General features: G+C 51.4%; 5 protein-coding genes across 5 annotated transcripts; 3 read left to right on the top strand and 2 right to left on the bottom strand.

Moving 5' to 3' along the window:
- Positions 1–835: 835 nt before the first annotated feature.
- BDR25DRAFT_217039 (uncharacterized protein) lies at positions 836–3,144 on the top strand (the record flags this gene model as incomplete). Its single annotated transcript, XM_033684894.1, has 6 exons — positions 836–1,571; positions 1,622–1,708; positions 1,765–2,676; positions 2,733–2,853; positions 2,905–2,961; positions 3,021–3,144. The coding sequence occupies 6 exons, from the start codon at positions 836–838 to the stop codon at positions 3,142–3,144; spliced, it is 2,037 nt and encodes a 678-aa protein (XP_033550643.1).
- A 1,096-nt stretch (positions 3,145–4,240) lies between these two features.
- Positions 4,241–5,562, bottom strand: BDR25DRAFT_332587 (uncharacterized protein; the record flags this gene model as incomplete). Its single annotated transcript, XM_033692764.1, has 3 exons — positions 5,207–5,562; positions 4,375–5,124; positions 4,241–4,263 (listed from the first exon to the last, which is right to left on the bottom strand). Exons 1-3 carry the CDS (start codon positions 5,391–5,393, stop codon positions 4,241–4,243), a joined length of 960 nt encoding a protein of 319 aa, XP_033550642.1. The 5' UTR covers positions 5,394–5,562.
- A 697-nt stretch (positions 5,563–6,259) lies between these two features.
- BDR25DRAFT_125267 (uncharacterized protein) lies at positions 6,260–8,117 on the bottom strand. The gene is made up of 3 exons (XM_033683756.1): positions 7,529–8,117; positions 6,579–7,467; positions 6,260–6,520 (listed from the first exon to the last, which is right to left on the bottom strand). The coding sequence occupies exons 1-2, from the start codon at positions 8,057–8,059 to the stop codon at positions 6,736–6,738; spliced, it is 1,263 nt and encodes a 420-aa protein (XP_033550641.1). The 5' UTR covers positions 8,060–8,117; the 3' UTR covers positions 6,260–6,520; positions 6,579–6,735.
- A 125-nt stretch (positions 8,118–8,242) lies between these two features.
- On the top strand, positions 8,243–12,287 carry BDR25DRAFT_125097 (uncharacterized protein). Its single transcript, XM_033683755.1, has 17 exons — positions 8,243–8,442; positions 8,536–8,670; positions 8,771–9,230; positions 9,282–9,596; positions 9,648–9,684; positions 9,744–9,874; positions 10,084–10,104; positions 10,161–10,209; positions 10,277–10,361; positions 10,427–10,445; positions 10,519–10,535; positions 10,590–10,617; positions 10,672–10,746; positions 11,134–11,168; positions 11,228–11,291; positions 11,645–12,003; positions 12,059–12,287. The coding sequence occupies exons 1-17, from the start codon at positions 8,342–8,344 to the stop codon at positions 12,138–12,140; spliced, it is 2,013 nt and encodes a 670-aa protein (XP_033550640.1). The 5' UTR covers positions 8,243–8,341; the 3' UTR covers positions 12,141–12,287.
- A 284-nt stretch (positions 12,288–12,571) lies between these two features.
- Positions 12,572–14,456, top strand: BDR25DRAFT_281769 (uncharacterized protein). Its single transcript, XM_033687918.1, has 3 exons — positions 12,572–13,838; positions 13,892–13,965; positions 14,019–14,456. Exons 1-3 carry the CDS (start codon positions 12,939–12,941, stop codon positions 14,200–14,202), a joined length of 1,158 nt encoding a protein of 385 aa, XP_033550639.1. The 5' UTR covers positions 12,572–12,938; the 3' UTR covers positions 14,203–14,456.
- The last annotated feature ends 1,800 nt before the right edge of the window (positions 14,457–16,256 follow it).

Genomic DNA, 16,256 nt, shown 5'->3' with positions numbered 1-16,256 from the left:
TGCAGTGCTGGGACTTGAGCCTGCAGCCCGCTGTCCAACCGCAGGCCACCATCTGCTGAGCGTGCATGTGGGCTGCAGGACAGCGAGCCGGACGGGCTGAATCAAACGGCGCCTTTGTTCTAAAACTACTAGGGTGAGGGCCTATAGCCACACCACAGCAAGCGGGGGACGTCCCACAGCATTCCGTCGTAACTATCACCACCATCCACCATCCCTCACTCTTCCCGCACTCTTCTCTACTCACCATCCGCCGTTCATTCTTCACTCTTCATCCACCACGATGCCCTCTCCCGTGAGCCATTGCTCCCTCGTCGCCGCCCTTTGAATCCGCGACTTCCCTGCCCCGGCTGCGTGCTGGCGTTCGAGTGCTTCCTGCTCAAACACTCGCGTGCCGCTGATCAACCCGTTGAAACAATTCATGCCGTCTGGTACGATATTCCCCTCAATGATCCCATCCCAGATCTGACGCACGCAGCAATTGCTTCTGCCGAGAGCCCTCTCAACTTCACTCCACGCTATCGTGACACTCTGCACCCCGCAGTTGGCCAATCGTCCCTCTGTGGCCTGCCCATATATCTGCTTGTACGCCGACGTCTGTGGGCAGCCACTACCAAGACCCGCCACGGCTTGAGCACGTTGCTCGACTTCATTTAGCGTCCGATTTGCCCTATCCATCATCCTATTCAAGTCCCTAATCTAGTACCTTGCTTTATTGCCGTCCTTCTTTCCCCTCTGCTGCCGATCACTTTCTTTCGTTAAATCTTCTCGAGTTGCGCTTGACCCTTGGCGGGCTGTCTTCGCCAACATGGCTGCCGTCGTTGCGCGGGCACCTCCCATGCCTGGTCGGTCATCCACCCCCCCTCCGCACCTTACACTGAACACTTCTTCGCGGGGCACACCCGCTGCCGTCCCCAACAAGCACATACCCATCTGCTCTCCTGGCCCGGTGCCTGCCCGCGGCCTTGAGACCCCACCCGCCTCACCACCATCCAAGGAGAGCCTCATTGAGACTTCGTCAATTACCTACCCGCCAGATTCTTTTTGCGTTGAGTACTCACGAGACCCGCCCATCTGGACTATCACCTCACAGAGACTGGCACAGGCCCTCGAGCACATGTCAACCCAGGCATTGCCGAACCCTGAGCACGTGTTTCCATGGTTGCATGGGCTCCACGCTGACAACCAGATCCAGCTCGCCTTCTTTGTCTCACGGCGAAAGAGCGTTCGAAAGGTCCCCAGGTGCATCCGCAGCATTACTCTTGTCAAGACCGGTGGAGATTTATCCTCTTCGAAATTAAAAGGCGCAATATCACCCGAGGAGCTGCTACCATCTTCATCTGATGACTCTGGCGCCTTCCTCGAGTGCGATCCCAAGGACGGTTTCTCAGTTCGCAACTTCCAGATCCAGGCTTGCAAGATGGCTATGGTGTCAGATATTATCGTCTATGGCGACGACAAAACTAACCCCAGCGACACGATTGCTCTTGCTACACGCATCTCCCAGGCTCAGCGACAGAATGAGGCAAGATATGGCTTTCATAGAGGATTGTTTAACACTTTCATGCTCTGCGGTATGTCGTGGGACGGTCGAGAATTCTGACCTGGACGCTGACTGTGTCAGATCCTTTCAGCCATGTTGAGAGGGCTCATCCCGAGCTGATTGCAGTTGATTCTAGCGGGGCAATGACTGGGAATGTTGTGGATTTCTGTAAGTCTAGTCAGTCTTGCATCGGCAGAGCATTTGTGTTATTGACAGCTCTACAGTCTATTGGGAACGTTATGAAATGTGTGCAATGTCTAAGGCTTCAGAAATAAGCTCAAATGTGTTCTTGGGACCGACCCCAGACCCAGTTCTGGAATCGGGATCCACTAGTGAGCATGTGTTTGACATTCTCATCGAAGGCAATGATCTTGCCCATGTTCCCGACTCACGAACTCTGCGAAATCACCGTACGGCCCTAGAAAGTAATTCTGAAAATCCTCTTCATATGGAGTTTCCCTCGTCGGGGAGTATTATGCCGCCAACGTGGTCTCATGCCGAAGTCGACGGTCTCATGGAGACGTGCAAGTGGATTTATGAATTGGCGAATCCCCTGGAAGTTAAGAAGATGGAGGGAAGAAAGCGCAATGACAGCGAAGCAATTGAGTTGGAAGAGATGTCGACGTCACCACGTAAAATATTGATACATTGCACGGACGGCTATACTGAGTCATCATTGCTCGGCTTGGCCTACTTCATGTATGCCGAAGGACTGCCAGTGCACGAAGCTTGGGTCCAATTGCATCGGGAGAAGGGTCGCAACTTCTTCGCATATCCTACAGATGTCGCGTTACTCACCTCGATTCAGCCTCGCATTCTTCAAGAGTCACCCCGCTGGCAAAAGGATGTTATCAACATTTCAGAGCCCTCATGGTTATCGCGCATTGATGGTAGTCTCCCTAGCAGGATTCTCCCTTATATGTATCTTGGGAATCTCGGTCATGCAAACAACCCAGAGCTGCTCCGCGAATTGGGTATTACCCGCATACTCAGCGTTGGGGAGTCGTTGACATGGCAGGAAGATATGAAGAAAAAGCTCAATTGGCCGAGCGAACATCTAATGATGGTCGACAGAGTGCAGGATAACGGCGTGGACCCTCTCTGGGACGAATTTGATCGGTGTCTTAGGTTTATTGGTAAATAATCTCTAATCCCTAGATTTGCCCCTGCCCAGCTGACAGTGCTTTTTTAGAGAGCGGAAAGCTTGATGGAGGAGCAACACTTGTGCACTGCCGGGTCGGTGTTTCCCGGTCAGCGACGATTTGCATTGCAGAGGTTATGAACGAAATGGGACTTTCTTTTCCTCGTGCCTAGTCAGTTTCAGTAATACCTACACTTAAACTCATACTAACTTATCTTGTCAGTTGCTTTGTTCGGGCCAGGCGCCTGAATGTTATTATTCAACCCCACCTTCGATTTACGTGAGTTGATATGTGGCCTCGCGGCGTAGTCCTAAAAATGCAAGCTAATAATTGTTCAGATACGAGTTATTGAAGTGGGAAGAATATCAACGCCAGCGACGCAATGAGCCACTTCGGCGGGAACTCGAGTGGGCCACTATTGCGCGCGAGATTGCCTTGATGAACAAGCCCTACTCGAGGTAGGCCCCCGTTATATCCCTTCTACGATGACATATACTTCTGTTTGCTATGATTTACGACGACATGATACGGGACATGGCGACTATGTGACTAGATACAGTCAATATTCGCACCGCCTTTGTTACGACATGGAATAAGTTTTCGCTGGCGTTGCGTGCGGATCCAGGTTCAATGAATTGAATCAGGCATTGCTGGCCTTGTTTTCGAATTCAAAGGCTGGGATTTGTAAGCTAGCGATGTTGCATTTTGCACTTTTTTTTTGTCTTTTAACTTCGCCAGACTTCAACTTGACCATGGGTCGTCGGTAATTTTGCGTGTTTTTATTCTCGATGTGTTCAGTCTGGGTACTGGCGAGTTGATCAGGGACAATCTGGGTGTCGACATGGTTGGTGATCGGGAACATGATGAAATACATATTTCTGGACTTTCACCTCTTTCTTCCGGACATGTATTATTGTCTCGATCTATGAGCTCAAGCTTTGCTTTCAGTCAGGGACCCCGGCACCAGTAAGGCGTTTCTGGACGAGAAGGATGAGGGAACTTGGTTATATTTACAAACGTTTTGATAATTGAGGCGTCGGGCCGATGCTTTCTTTCATCATATCCCAAGTATGGCTTTGTGAGGTTGACGAACGGAGATGCACCCGACTACACCATGTAGACCCTATTACTCCTTGGCCGGCGTTGAGACATAGGAAAGCTTATATGAACCGGAGGCCTAGAAGATCGATAGACTTAGCCAGCAAACCGAACCCTCCCCCACTATTCTAGAGCACTGACGTCTCAAGATCTACCCTGTAGCACAAAACATGGTCAATTCATAGCACGGTTTTATATGGACGGCTTTGAAGAAATATAGGGGAGTCTTGGGTTTCTCGTTTTGGAACTGCTTCTTCCTTTCTCTTGCTTCTGTTATTGGGTGCTGGGCATTCTCATTAGTGGGAATTGGAGTCTTATTGAAACTTCGGAACTAGATGAGGGTGTTTCATGGTCACGGTGCGTGTTAGTTGGACTTGTGGAAGGGATATCTCCGAAGAGTCGACTGGATGACGGAAAATTTGTGCCTGGTGAGGTCGTAAAGTTGAAAATGCCCATTGAGTTAAATGGATGCAAACTTAAACTCTAACTAGTGTAGTTCGCCTAAATACCACTCTACTCCGCTTCCCACTGACCAATCCACAACTCCTCAACCGTCCACACCCTTCGCCTCCTCATTAATCGCTTCTTTCTCACTGCCCTTCCTCATCCCTCCCCCCTTCTCCTCCTCATCCGCACCATACGACTGGCCCCGTGTCCCTTGTCCAGCCTCATAACCCCCAGGGCCCTTCGCACCGCCCGGGATCCAGAATCTCAGATCCACCCTCATGATAGCGTAAAGGTATATAACGACAATCTCAACCGCGAAATTAAAGATGTAGAAACATGTCCGCGAGTAATACGTCGGTAACGGCTTTGTTCTCAGGACGGGTTTCTTCCAGGCTGTTCCGCACCGAAACGCCGCGCCAAGACAGATGATGAGGGTGCTGGTGAGCAGGACGAGGACTTTTGTGCGGAAACGGCCGGTGCCAAAATTTTCAGGCGGCGATTTGCGAGGTATGAGGAGGCTGATTAAAACGATAGGTATCGGCAGGAAACTGATTGTCGTTAAAAGAGTGGCGGCATAGAGCTGGAGATCGCGGTCAATCGTCCGGGTTCGCGGTCTTATAGTATAGAAACTTTGTACTGTCGCCGTTATAACGATTGCGAATGTCAGGCCGATGAGTACGTAGAGTGCTTTGAAGAGGATAGAGAGGGCCGGATGCCAGCCGAAGTGTGGGTGTGTGGAGCGGAGGATGCGTTGTGCGAAGATGAGGTTCACGATGAAGACTATAAGAACACCGGCTGCAACAAAGATTGAGGCCGCGATAGCAAGGGAGATGTTGTGTGGGACGCAAGTGGATGCGATGCGCATTACGCAGGTTACGACTCGGGCCATGCAGAATCCTTACGCATGTTAGCTATCATTATATTGAGTTCAATAAAAAGCAGGGAAGGATAAGGAGGAATAACTGGGAGTTATGCTTGCCGAATAAGAATATTGAGATCAGAAATTTGTGGCCCCGTCTCTGATTGAGTCGGAACAGGGCCATATGTGTTACAGCGGCAAGAATGTAGAGGAATAGGAAAACTGAGGTGATTGGGACGTCGATGTTCTTCCTCGGAATGCCGCCAATCCCCCATGTCATTGGGAGATATGGTGGTCCGTTGGCCATCTATACTGCATTTCAGCACCGGCGCAACACGGAAAGTGGAGTCTAGGCAATACCATTTGTTGAAAAACAGAGGGTGGGATTCCGCCTGGCGCAGCCATCTTGTATATTGGGGACCTTCCCCAAATCAAACGGTTTGTTGAAAGAGTCTAGGCCGTACCCACCACCGTGCAGCCCTTTTAATGGTAAATCGTGAAGTAGCAAGACGGAGTGACCATGGGAGCTCGGCCACGCCCTGTTCAAATAACAATTGCCCCTCAGTGTGGCGCGGCCAGGGTCATTCCACGGAGAAGCCACTAAATCAGTCGTGTGGCCTCGTTCCCACCGAAAGGGTTTCTTTGAATCACACGATATGCGACGTATGCAGCTTGATGCCAAAGTCGGCACGACTGAAGGCCGACTGAAGTCAGCCGAGAGAGGGTCGGTGGTTCGGCACGCTGCGCACGGATGAAGATGTGGGGCCATCACCAGCGGATAGTCGGGAGGAAAATGATTGCAACACGACGTGGTAAATGCGGCATAAAACGATGTATCTATTCATACACAAGTAGCAGAACATAAACAACGATTAACATAGTGCTGGAGAAAAGAGGGTGTATTTAGACATACAAGCTGCGTTAAAATTTTCCCATCCATTTTGCATACCATAGAGCATTGGCGGGGGTTTTTGATTTAATTAGCCATTTTACTAGATTTAACGAAAGCATGAATAGGATGCAAACTTTTGCTTTAAATTGCCCCTGCTGTTCCATGTTAGATGGCACGATGCAGTATAGCTGGTTAGTGTAAGGCCGAGATGGCGCTTACGTGCGACAGGTATATATACTATTCTGCACCCGAAAATCAACGTTGGTTGATTATTCGTACCTTTTGGTTGTATTGGCGGAGTGGTGCGGAGCCCTGTCCTTACAGTTAGTGTAACCTATCCTCTATTTCTGCAATACGATCGTCAGTGTCAGCAGACTGAGCCACTAGGGATACGAATCACTCCAAAGGCGACCACTTCCCTAAATTCATTCAACCAATGGCACCGTACTGTGCCCAGAAATTATCAACATTGTTGGGCACTGTGTCGAGCTGGCGGCTAGCGTTTCGGAAATGGCGACCCTCGACTATTTCAATAAGGTTCTCTGTACGCGACCAGTTGTCAGCCAGCCATATTTACACCTACGATCCTAGTCTACCTACCATGATGTGGCGTAATCTGTCTGTGAATTGTAAGTGACGTTGGGACATTCGCACCGAGAACTGCAGGTGCAGAATGAAGTATATCAAAATGGGACATAAAATAGTGGTCACGGACATCTTTGATGATCCTATCGCGAAACTCTCCTACGGTTGATCTTTATTCCTTCAGCTCATCGCTGCTGAATTCTGAACGGGTATTTGTGATGCTGTCATTTGGGTCATTGAACGAGCTATTCCTCTCATCGGGTTCTTCGGTGGCTTCTGATCCGCTGTTGGTACTGTGTCTTGTTGGCGCTGAAATGCTAGCGAGTTGATTATGGATCCAATGCTTAGTCTTCCTCCTGATTGGCTTCGAACGAACGGTGGAGGTATCGTGCCCCCCTGGAGTATCTCGCATGGGCCTTGCAGGCGTCTCTTCGTTCCAAGACTCATTGCCTTCACCCAAACGAGGTATCCGTGAGAGTCTGTTTGGCAGACGAGCATCGAACATTTGGGAGCCTTGGACCAATTGGAGCCGATCGCTCTGGAAAGATGGCTTTGGAAGGTTCCCCATAGCTAGAATTAACCCGCGCTGTGCTACTGGCACCATCTTCTTCATTTGAGGCCTGTTTGGCTGCTTCTGGTGTCTGAAGGGAATGGAAAACTCGGCGCCAACAAACCCATCTGAAGCTAGCACGGATTGGAGAACTCTTACGTCTAAACGGCCTTGCTTTGTGCGTCGTCTCGATTTCCACGTTGCCTTGTTTGTGTAGTTAACCTGATCCCCCTTGCTTAGATGAGACTTTTGAGTAGCCTCATTTCTCACTTGTGCAGGAACATCGCCATAGACCTCGCTGTCCTCAATTGGGTCAATTTCTGTAATAGGGCTTTTGAGAATAACGTCTTCTTCCTGTAGTCCCTTGAATCAGCTGTAGCTCATCAGTTGAGGGATCCAGGTGGAGACTCCATACACTCGGATCAGGTAAGCCATCTGTTGTCGTGGTTCGCACCAATGCGAGTTCATTGACAGGTAGCATCCTTCTGCGAGTGCCAGATCTTCTCCCTGATGCGTGTTTGCTCTTATTGGTCTTGGTCTGGTAGGAATAGTGGTCTTTTCGAGCACGTGGTGCGGTAGATTGCGCTCCCGATGGCTTGTGAACCCCATTGCCAGTATCAGGAGCGCTGCCGTTTTCGGCCTCGCTCCGCTCAGCGCGTCCAGCTACCATCAGTAACGACTGAGCTGAAGCTAACCGTGCAAGAGAATCACACACTTCAGTAGAACTGTCGTGAGAGGCTAGTGCTGGATTCTGAGACGAAAACTTGTGCGTTTTCAGCTCCTCGAACTGATTCAATCCCACCTCATCATACATGGCGTGGCTCTGTTGGTCAGCTTGCTTCTCATGTCTCCTGAATCGAGCTGGTCGTGGGGGCATGTTGGCGATCACTCTGAGGAAAGAGGACATTCTAAGGCGGTCGCCACAGAAACTCTCATCGTGAACCATGGCTATCAGAATCAGAAGCTTAGATGATGCGGAGAGAGAAACCTGTACGAGGAGGAAGTCTCCCAGGAAAGTGAGAGTGAGTGAGAGTTATGTTGGGAAGGTGCGACCACTAGCGCCGCCGTTATTACATAATTCGCGAAGCAGAGCGGAGCCGGAAGCCCCAGGGAAGCACGAGCGCGGGCATATTTTGCGCGACATGGCGTCAAAGTCCTCCGAGTCAATGGCTGCAACTGTAACTGCAACTGCAATCGCCTTCTTTCGTGCGAGAAGTCAGCCGTGAACATGTCGAGGCCGTCGACCCCAAGGTGGCCCGCAGAACATCCCGACATCCCGCTCATTTCGGACGACGACGACTTTGGAGAACTGGCCAGGAAACTCTCGTTGTGAGTCTCACCGTGTCTTGTCGCGACATATGTTCAGCACAGCGGTCCCTCCTACATATGCGCATGGCAAATTGCATACTAATTCGTTGTTAGCTACTTCACCGATGCCATCACGCTTCCACACACGTTTGAGGAATTACGAAGCCTTCCATGCGGTCGGATCCTGACGCCTCTCATCGCCTACATTTCTGATAATGTGCATCATCCCGCTGTTGTCTGTGCTCTTCTGTACGTGCTCTTTCCTTGGTGCTCTTTCCTAGGTGCTCTGGACGTGGTAGCCGCCTCATGATATAGATATGCTGGGGTAGAAGCTGATTGAGGTTAACAGAGCCTTAAAAGCGCATTTCTCGGCATTGGAAGAAGCCAGTGATGAGCCGGGCGTCAACGAAGCCAGGGGCTATGCTTGCGAGCTAGTTGCATGGCAATTCTTGACGAATCTTTCGGAGAGGGAAGCGATAGATTTCCTTCTCCTTGAGCTCCCGCCGGCCATATCTTCTCCGGACAACTCCCAGGATGAAGAGCGTGATAGTGTATCTCACCAGAATGGTGCTTCCGCCAATTTGCGAGGTGAAGCTACACCTCTTTTAGGTTCTCGGCGATTTGGACGAACGTCGTCATATTTTGGGACGGATAGCGTGGCCGCCACTTTGACTACAGATATCAGTCATTCTGATAACTTTGCATCGCAGTTCGAAAACCTGAGTGCTCTAGAGATTGCCTCCGTGTCTGATGCGAAGAAATTTCTTAGCCAACGACCAGTACAGAAAATCATTAATGGTGTTTGGCGGGTAAGAGTTCTTACTTTCTGTTGTGTAAAACTTCGTATTCTAACGGCCCAGGGCGATATCGTTTTCTGGGAGACTCTCAGCGTGAACTCGGTCAAATGTCCCAAGCTGTACAATCGCAGACGCGGTGACCCATTCTGTCGTTTACGAGTCCCTCGATATCTGAAGATCTTCGAGACAATCTTCTTCGCCACTTTTCTTGCCTTGTACTATGCAGTGCTTGTCCAGCGGAGTTTCTCTCATGTAACCCCGTCCGAGGTTCTACTCTACATCTGGATTGCTGGCTTTGCGTACGACGAGTTGGGGGACTGGATTGACGCAGGTCAGACTAGCTTCTACGCGTCTGACTTCTGGTGGATCTGGGACATTGTAACACTCACCTCTCGATTCCGTGTTTCTGCTTCGCTGACAACTCGTTAGAGCATCGTTTTAGTTGGGACGATCTTCTTTGCCCTAAGTGAGTGGATCCAACGGCACCTCTTCCAGACATATCTTCTTCTTTCTAACCGTGCTTAGGACTCATCGGTCTGAGCATAGCTTCAACGAGCATAATAGATCTATCTTACGACGTTCTCGGCCTCGAAGCGTTGTTCCTGGTTCCACGGATTTTCGCTCTGCTGAGCTTGAATCCTTACTTTGGGACATTGGTAAGTTGAACATGGAAGCAATCGTGTAGCCTCTTGCACCTTTCTTGCCTCCTTCTGAGTGTTCACGGCTGCCGAATGTCCTACCACTGCCTTCCGCGGCGAGGAAATGGATGCGGCAACGCCGAGGGCCCTGATTGCTGTGGCACAGCGTTTCCCCAAACTTTTCCGTGCAGACCTTAATTAACCATATCCGGCTAACATGTGCAAAGATTCCATGCCTTAAGGAGATGGTCAGTATAACGGCGGGTGAACAGCGGTGTCCTTGACCGACTCTAACGACTAGCAGACAAAGGACTTCATCAAATTTCTGTCATTAGTGGTCATTCTCTATCTAGGTATGATGTCTGCGCCTCAGCCACAGACTCAGCCAAAAACTTATCCTCGAGCTTACAAACTCGGCAGGCTTCCTGACCACGTTCACGCTATTAGCTAGAGACCAGTTCACGCCAAGGGAAATGAGCTGGATTTTAGTGAAAGTATTTTTTGGGTACGTGAGGCTGTGCGGGGCTTCCTGCCAATTCAGCCTTTGCTAATGTGTGTATTCTGTCACAGGTCTTCTTATCTTGGCTTCGTAAGTAAGGATGAAACTGGGGCGAAAGCCCCGCCTCCTGGAGACAAACGTGCGTTGGCTTACACAAAAACAGGATGTGGCTCAAGAAATGTAGGCTCCCTTCGATTCAATGAAAGGCTTGAGAATTAACGCCAGGAACTGTAGCTCCCCATACTTCGGACCACCCGTCATGGTAGGAGCACGCAACTGTGCACATACATTTGCGGTCTGCTGATTGAACCTGCAGTTGGTTTTCGTGGCTTTGACGAACATCCTCCTCATTACGTCCCTCATTTCGTTGCTTTCTAATTCCTTGACCAAGGTACGTAGCCCTGAATTAATGCTGCACGTCTGAGCGAAAAATTGGGCTTGGCAAAATTGATTGGCTCTCGGTGTCCCATTTTGAAAATGCACTCAAGCGAGGATGAGCATGGGACCTTTCACGGGGACCTGGACACCGCCCAACCCGAGCCTCAGCCTCGTTGGCACCAACTTCATCGCACTTGGTGTCCGTCGGCATCCGCCATTTCCCCGTTTGTTCTGTGGCTGATTTCCCGTCGTTCTCCTTCCGAGTATACCCCCGTGGTTCTTGTGGGCCTTACGGCCTGTCCGTCTGCTCAAGGTGCGGTGTGAAATGGAAGAGGAGGTCACCACCATCGTTTTCTCGCTTCTTCCGTTAGAAAGTTACTAATTCGGTGGCCTCCGACAGGTACTGGATCATGCACGAGAGGAGTATCTGTTCATGTTCGTTCTCAACCCTCTATGAAAGTCACCGCAATGTTGCTGACCGCAGTTCGCTTCAGTTATTCCGTATACGTCCTGGAAGCATCGGCTTCAAATCGCCTGACGTATTATCTTCCCCCATTGGTGAGTTCATTTTTGCTGTCTATTTTGGGCCTTTGAAACCACAAATAAGCGCCCCAAACACAGGCGTTGCCAGCCGACATAGCCTCCAGGCGTTAAGCAGCACGCTCAGAACCAACCGTTGGGGATGCTTTTGGCGGGATGCCTTGACTCACACTCCCTTTCAGGTCTTTTCAGATCTGACTTGACTGTCTCTGTCCGAATTAGCCTTCATTTTCAGCAACTTGATATCCAACTGCAGGCATATTTGGTGTCTTAGGCAGTACGGGGCTCGACAATACTTCGTTCATGCCGATACATTCCGCACAGAGATGTTGTAGGGGCTTGAGCTTGATCACAACTGACCCTGCGTGCAGAATCTGATCCCGCTGGTTGTCCGCCCGCTCCGGCTCATGCTGCCTTCGGAGAGACTACGGAGTGCGAGGATCATTTTGCTGAAAGCAACTCATCTCCCTTTCGTTGGGGCAATCTGGGCTTACGAACAGTTCACTGATTCACGGAAGCGGCGCCCTGGCGCACCTTCCATCAGCGGACCTGAAACGCCTACCACGGCGAAACGAGTTCTTCTGAGATCTTCTTTGAATTCTCCGCGCCCGTTGGCAGCGGGCTTCCAAGCCACGGTTGAGGGGAATGGAAATGCGCCTGGCAGATCGCAACCTACGAATCGGCCTCACACCAGAGGGGGTCCGCCTGAGTCGGACTCTCCGTTGAAATCGTTGGTCCTCAAGCTCACTTTGCAGGTGGAACAACTCACTGAGATGGTCTCGCAGCTTCAACAGCAGCGTGAAGCGAGCTAGGTCACTTGATGGCCGGCGCTTCCATTCGTGCAAGAGATGGCCCCACGCACACTGACACCTGTCACAGCGAGCCGGGCTAAAAGCGAGGCAGGTCACTTTATCCTCACTCCATGAAAAATTGATGAAATTGGCGCGTCTGCGAATGGTCGGTGTTGGTGTCTCACAGGTCAAAGAACAGCAGTGTAGCAAATGAATGATGGTTGCACGATACCGGTAGCTAAGAAATTGACGCAGAGACCAGTCTGCCGATGCCCAAGCGCGGGCATTACACAATATCCACTCCTCGAATGCAGGGGCAGAAGCTCACCGTGTCCTTGCGCCTAAGTTAGCGGTGCGCGCATCTAATTCGATGTGGCAGCGCTGGCGCTCGGGAACGCCCTGGTCGACCGCCACTCTGCGCCTGCACCCATGTCCCCACCGCCTTGCATGCCTGCATTACGCTCAATCCTTTCCGTTGCTCAATGCTTTTGACACGGCCCCAAAAGCCAACAAGAACCATGCTGGCATTTTTGACGCTCAAGCGCGGCTCGAGTCCATGTTTGTATTAGCGTCTTCCCTTTCCTTCGTGTCTGCCTTTCCCGACTCTTTGGATGTGCTGCTCTGAACACACCGCCGCAGCACGCACTGCAAAAATACTTCTGAACTAGATCTCCCCATCGAGGCTGCTCTCGCCTTGCACGATCCGCCTAGATTTATATCCCACCTTATTCCTTCCACCAGTCATCACCACCACCACCACCACCACCCAGGTACTTCATAACCACCTATCCCTCGCTCTCACCTCCAACCCAATCTGCCTTCTGTACTTGCTTCCTTCTTCTCAATTCTTGTATTCTTCGTCGTTCGTTTCAACATGTCGCCCCGAGACCAACCTACCCCGCCCTTCAATTCACCGTACCAGCAAGCTATGAAGACAACCACATTGCTACACTCACCGGCTTATCCCTCGCCAGCTCGAAGTGATTCTGAGTCGTCAAGGTATCCGACTGATGGTCTTGGCCTTTACAACTACTCTCAATCATTTCCTGTTTCTGGGCCACCAGCAGGCTCGGTTCTTTACCCACCATCTCCTCAACCCACTGAATCCTGGACGCATCTCACTACAGGCACGTCTCCCCTCATGTCTGAAGCTCCAGCAGATCCCTGGCCAGTGACGACATACGAACCTCCGGTATCTCGGTCCCCACTACCCTGGGCTCCTCACCATGCATCCCATCGCTCTTCATTATCATCGACTCGGGATATATCTATCTTCTCACGAGAAAGTTCTGCGCACGCTTATCCCCAAATAAAGCTCGAGGGGGGCTCTGAATGGGCAACTGACGAGGAGCCATCGTCTGCCCAACGCCATCATCCATTAACCGTATCTCCAGATCGACTTACAACCGGCATATTTCCGTATGATCAAGCCTACGAATCACCTCCAATGCCTAAATTTGAAGTCTCGCCCGACGACACCTTTGAAAGTAGGGAATTCCAGCCAATGCCATTTGAAGGACGACCGAGAAGCCATCGTGGGAGTGATAGTTCAACTAGCATCACAGCACGGACAAGGCTTAGAAGGAATCCCACAACTCAGGAGAATGCCAATTTCTCGTGTGATGTCTGTGGAAAGCTGTTCCAGAGAAGCTACAACCACAAGACCCACATGGAAATACACAACCCGTGCCGAAGGAAGGAACACGTATGCCAATATAAGGATTGTGATAAGCAATTTGTCCGTAGGACTGACTTAGACCGCCACACGAATGCCGTATGTGCAACACCCATCCCCCTTCGGGAGCCAAAGACTGACCTCTCAATTAGGTTCACCGCAAGCTGAAGATCTTCAAATGTGGAAGATGCGGCGCTCATTTTGCTCGAAAGGACACGCTTCGGCGGTAGGACAGCTCCGAATGTTGCTGCTAACAATGTGTGCTGACAATGCTCCCAGACACGAAGAGGACGGCTGTCCCAAGCGAAACGAAGTTCTATCACGACGCACATCTATGCGGACTGGACCTAGTGCTAGAATGCCGTACTACCACCCCCCTCAGCCGGATATGTATGACACACGATCACCGCCCCTGTTCCGGGACGACTGCTTCCCTGGCAGTCCAATCGACTACAAACTGTAAGAGTAAAGGCTGGGTGGAGAGTTCGCTGCCGGGCAACGGCGGAATTCCGGCATTGGATTGTCTGACGTGCAGGCATGTACTATGTAGCATTGGGGTCCGAACATGGAGTTCTGGGAATTTATGGAGTCTGACAGGAGAATGAGCATTTTCGGCGTTTTCGAGCGCCCGGGTGTTCCGGGCACAATAGACAGGCTGCTGGGGCGACTTAGGAGGCCACATGGGGCGTGTTGGCTTTAGATTCGCACGAATGTCAAAGTGTCTTTCCTTTCATTCTCGGACCATGATTGCCTGGTGAATGCTACTATCGTCTGACGGCTACACTCTGATGATTTGCAAACGACCGGCTCTGGCGCACGTCTCCGGTCCCGCCCCACCCTGATCCCCGAGAGGGACCATAACGTTCTCTGCAGAACCGCGCAGACGACATGGATCGCTGCCGTCAGGCCAGGGTCCGACCCGCGTGCCAGGTGTGCAGGGGCCCCTTTGCTTGGCTGCTGAAATTTGCAGATGTGAACACTGCAGGCATCGTGCAGCTGGACGTCTCGTTAGCCGCCGGCCGTCAAGAGATAACGTATGAGTGGGCAACGATGCGCTCCAACATGCGGCACAGCAACCCCCGCCACCTTGGTGCACTCAACGGTTATTAGACGCACTGGTATGGAGTCTCTCTGATATTGCCAGGGTTTTTCTTGTCGTAGTCCGCAGCAGCTGAGCGGCGGGGAGCAGTGTTTCAATGTCGTGCAGGATGCGCGTCGGAGCGAGCTTCAAAACACAGGGCGATTCAGAGAGCCATTAGGCGCCCGCGGGCCCCTCGACGACGCTGGTGTGAATGAGGTCAAAGTTGCAGCTGTCTGTGCAGCCATGGCGTCGCTAGTCTGCAAAGATTGGACCGTGCTGACGAGAACGGCTCGCTAAAGGGGTCGATCTCTACCGGACGGCCCACGGATGAAGCGCCTCGAACCTTGAAGCTCTTGTTCTGCTGCAAACCCCAGCAATGACCTATTTCGTCAGCATTCGACCACTGCGCTCGTCCTTCCCGCTGCATCCCGCCGGGGTTCCATGGCATGTCGCTCCACTTCACTGTCAATGCTGCCTAAACCGCCCATCTGGTTCCTTTCGCCCCGCAGATGCTATTTCAGCCCCAGCAAGCTGCTCCGCTCCCTCATAGGGTTTCTCTGCCCTGGACTCCAGTTACTATTTCATCTCCTGATAATTAGCATAAGTGGGCAGAGACAGCACAGCTTGCAGCATGTCTTAGTCTATTGCCACAGCACATGACTGTCGGGACCTGCGGGACAGCGCCTTCTCTCGCATTGGCGGACCGTTCCTCCATGGCTTGCTCGCCTGCACTGGCATGAAACACCCCCAGCTCTTCTTCTAAAATCACCACCAACAGGAGCCCTCCACCTGGTACCACCAGCCAACAAGTCGTGACTGAGACACAGTCCATCCGATATCTGGTCTTTTGGGAGTGGCCAATTCACCCAAATTTCCCACTGGATATCCACTCTGCAGTGCTACCGGACTGATGCAGCAGGGCACAAACTCACCCCATCCGCATATTATTCTCGGCCTCACCATTGGGTGTCGGGTTATAATCTGCAAAACATGCTGCATGCTCTGCACCTATCCCTACACTTGTATCAGGCATCCGGGTTGGTCTTGCTAATCCAAGACAGGCTCTCGCGTTAATCAGGTTGTCGCAAGAAGGGCTCGTTTTGCTCTTGACCCGTATTCGCCCTTCTCATCGTCGCCGATCTCAGAACAGTTGCTTGGCGCAACTTCTTTCTGAAACCTTCATTGGATGCTAGGTGTGTAATATGATAAATTAGCATCTTCTCTCAAGCTTCTAAAAGCCAAAGCCCCATGAGAGCTCGTGCAGGCATTCTCGTGCGAGACCGCCACCCACACTGTCCGATCATTTATCTGAGTCTCGACGGACAGCAAAGGTCGCCTTGAGGAATGCTGGAAAACTTAGTCTTGAGTCCCTGTTTGCACAGAGCGGGGAACAATTTCCGACACCTGATAACGGAGGAGTGAGCGCACCAACAGTC

Source organism: Lindgomyces ingoldianus, assembly GCF_010093535.1.
Source record: "Lindgomyces ingoldianus strain ATCC 200398 unplaced genomic scaffold BDR25scaffold_8, whole genome shotgun sequence".
NCBI lineage: Eukaryota > Fungi > Ascomycota > Dothideomycetes > Pleosporales > Lindgomycetaceae > Lindgomyces > Lindgomyces ingoldianus.
This window is presented reverse-complemented; position numbering and strand designations above follow the sequence as displayed.

Bases quoted from the DNA above. Each gene is read 5' to 3' on its own strand.
- BDR25DRAFT_281769 (XM_033687918.1), top strand. From the start codon at position 12,939: ATGTCGCCCCGAGACCAACCTACCCCGCCCTTCAATTCACCGTACCAG. The intron at 13,839-13,891 runs GTATGTGCAACA...CCTCTCAATTAG, and splicing joins TAGACCGCCACACGAATGCC to GTTCACCGCAAGCTGAAGAT. The intron at 13,966-14,018 runs GTAGGACAGCTC...CAATGCTCCCAG, and splicing joins CGAAAGGACACGCTTCGGCG to ACACGAAGAGGACGGCTGTC.
- BDR25DRAFT_125267 (XM_033683756.1), bottom strand. From the start codon at position 8,059: ATGGTTCACGATGAGAGTTTCTGTGGCGACCGCCTTAGAATGTCCTCT. The intron at 7,468-7,528 runs GTATGGAGTCTC...AAGGGACTACAG, and splicing joins ATGGCTTACCTGATCCGAGT to GAAGAAGACGTTATTCTCAA.
- BDR25DRAFT_125097 (XM_033683755.1), top strand. From the start codon at position 8,342: ATGTCGAGGCCGTCGACCCCAAGGTGGCCCGCAGAACATCCCGACATC. The intron at 9,875-10,083 runs GTAAGTTGAACA...ACATGTGCAAAG, and splicing joins ATCCTTACTTTGGGACATTG to ATTCCATGCCTTAAGGAGAT. The intron at 10,210-10,276 runs GTATGATGTCTG...CAAACTCGGCAG, and splicing joins AGTGGTCATTCTCTATCTAG to GCTTCCTGACCACGTTCACG.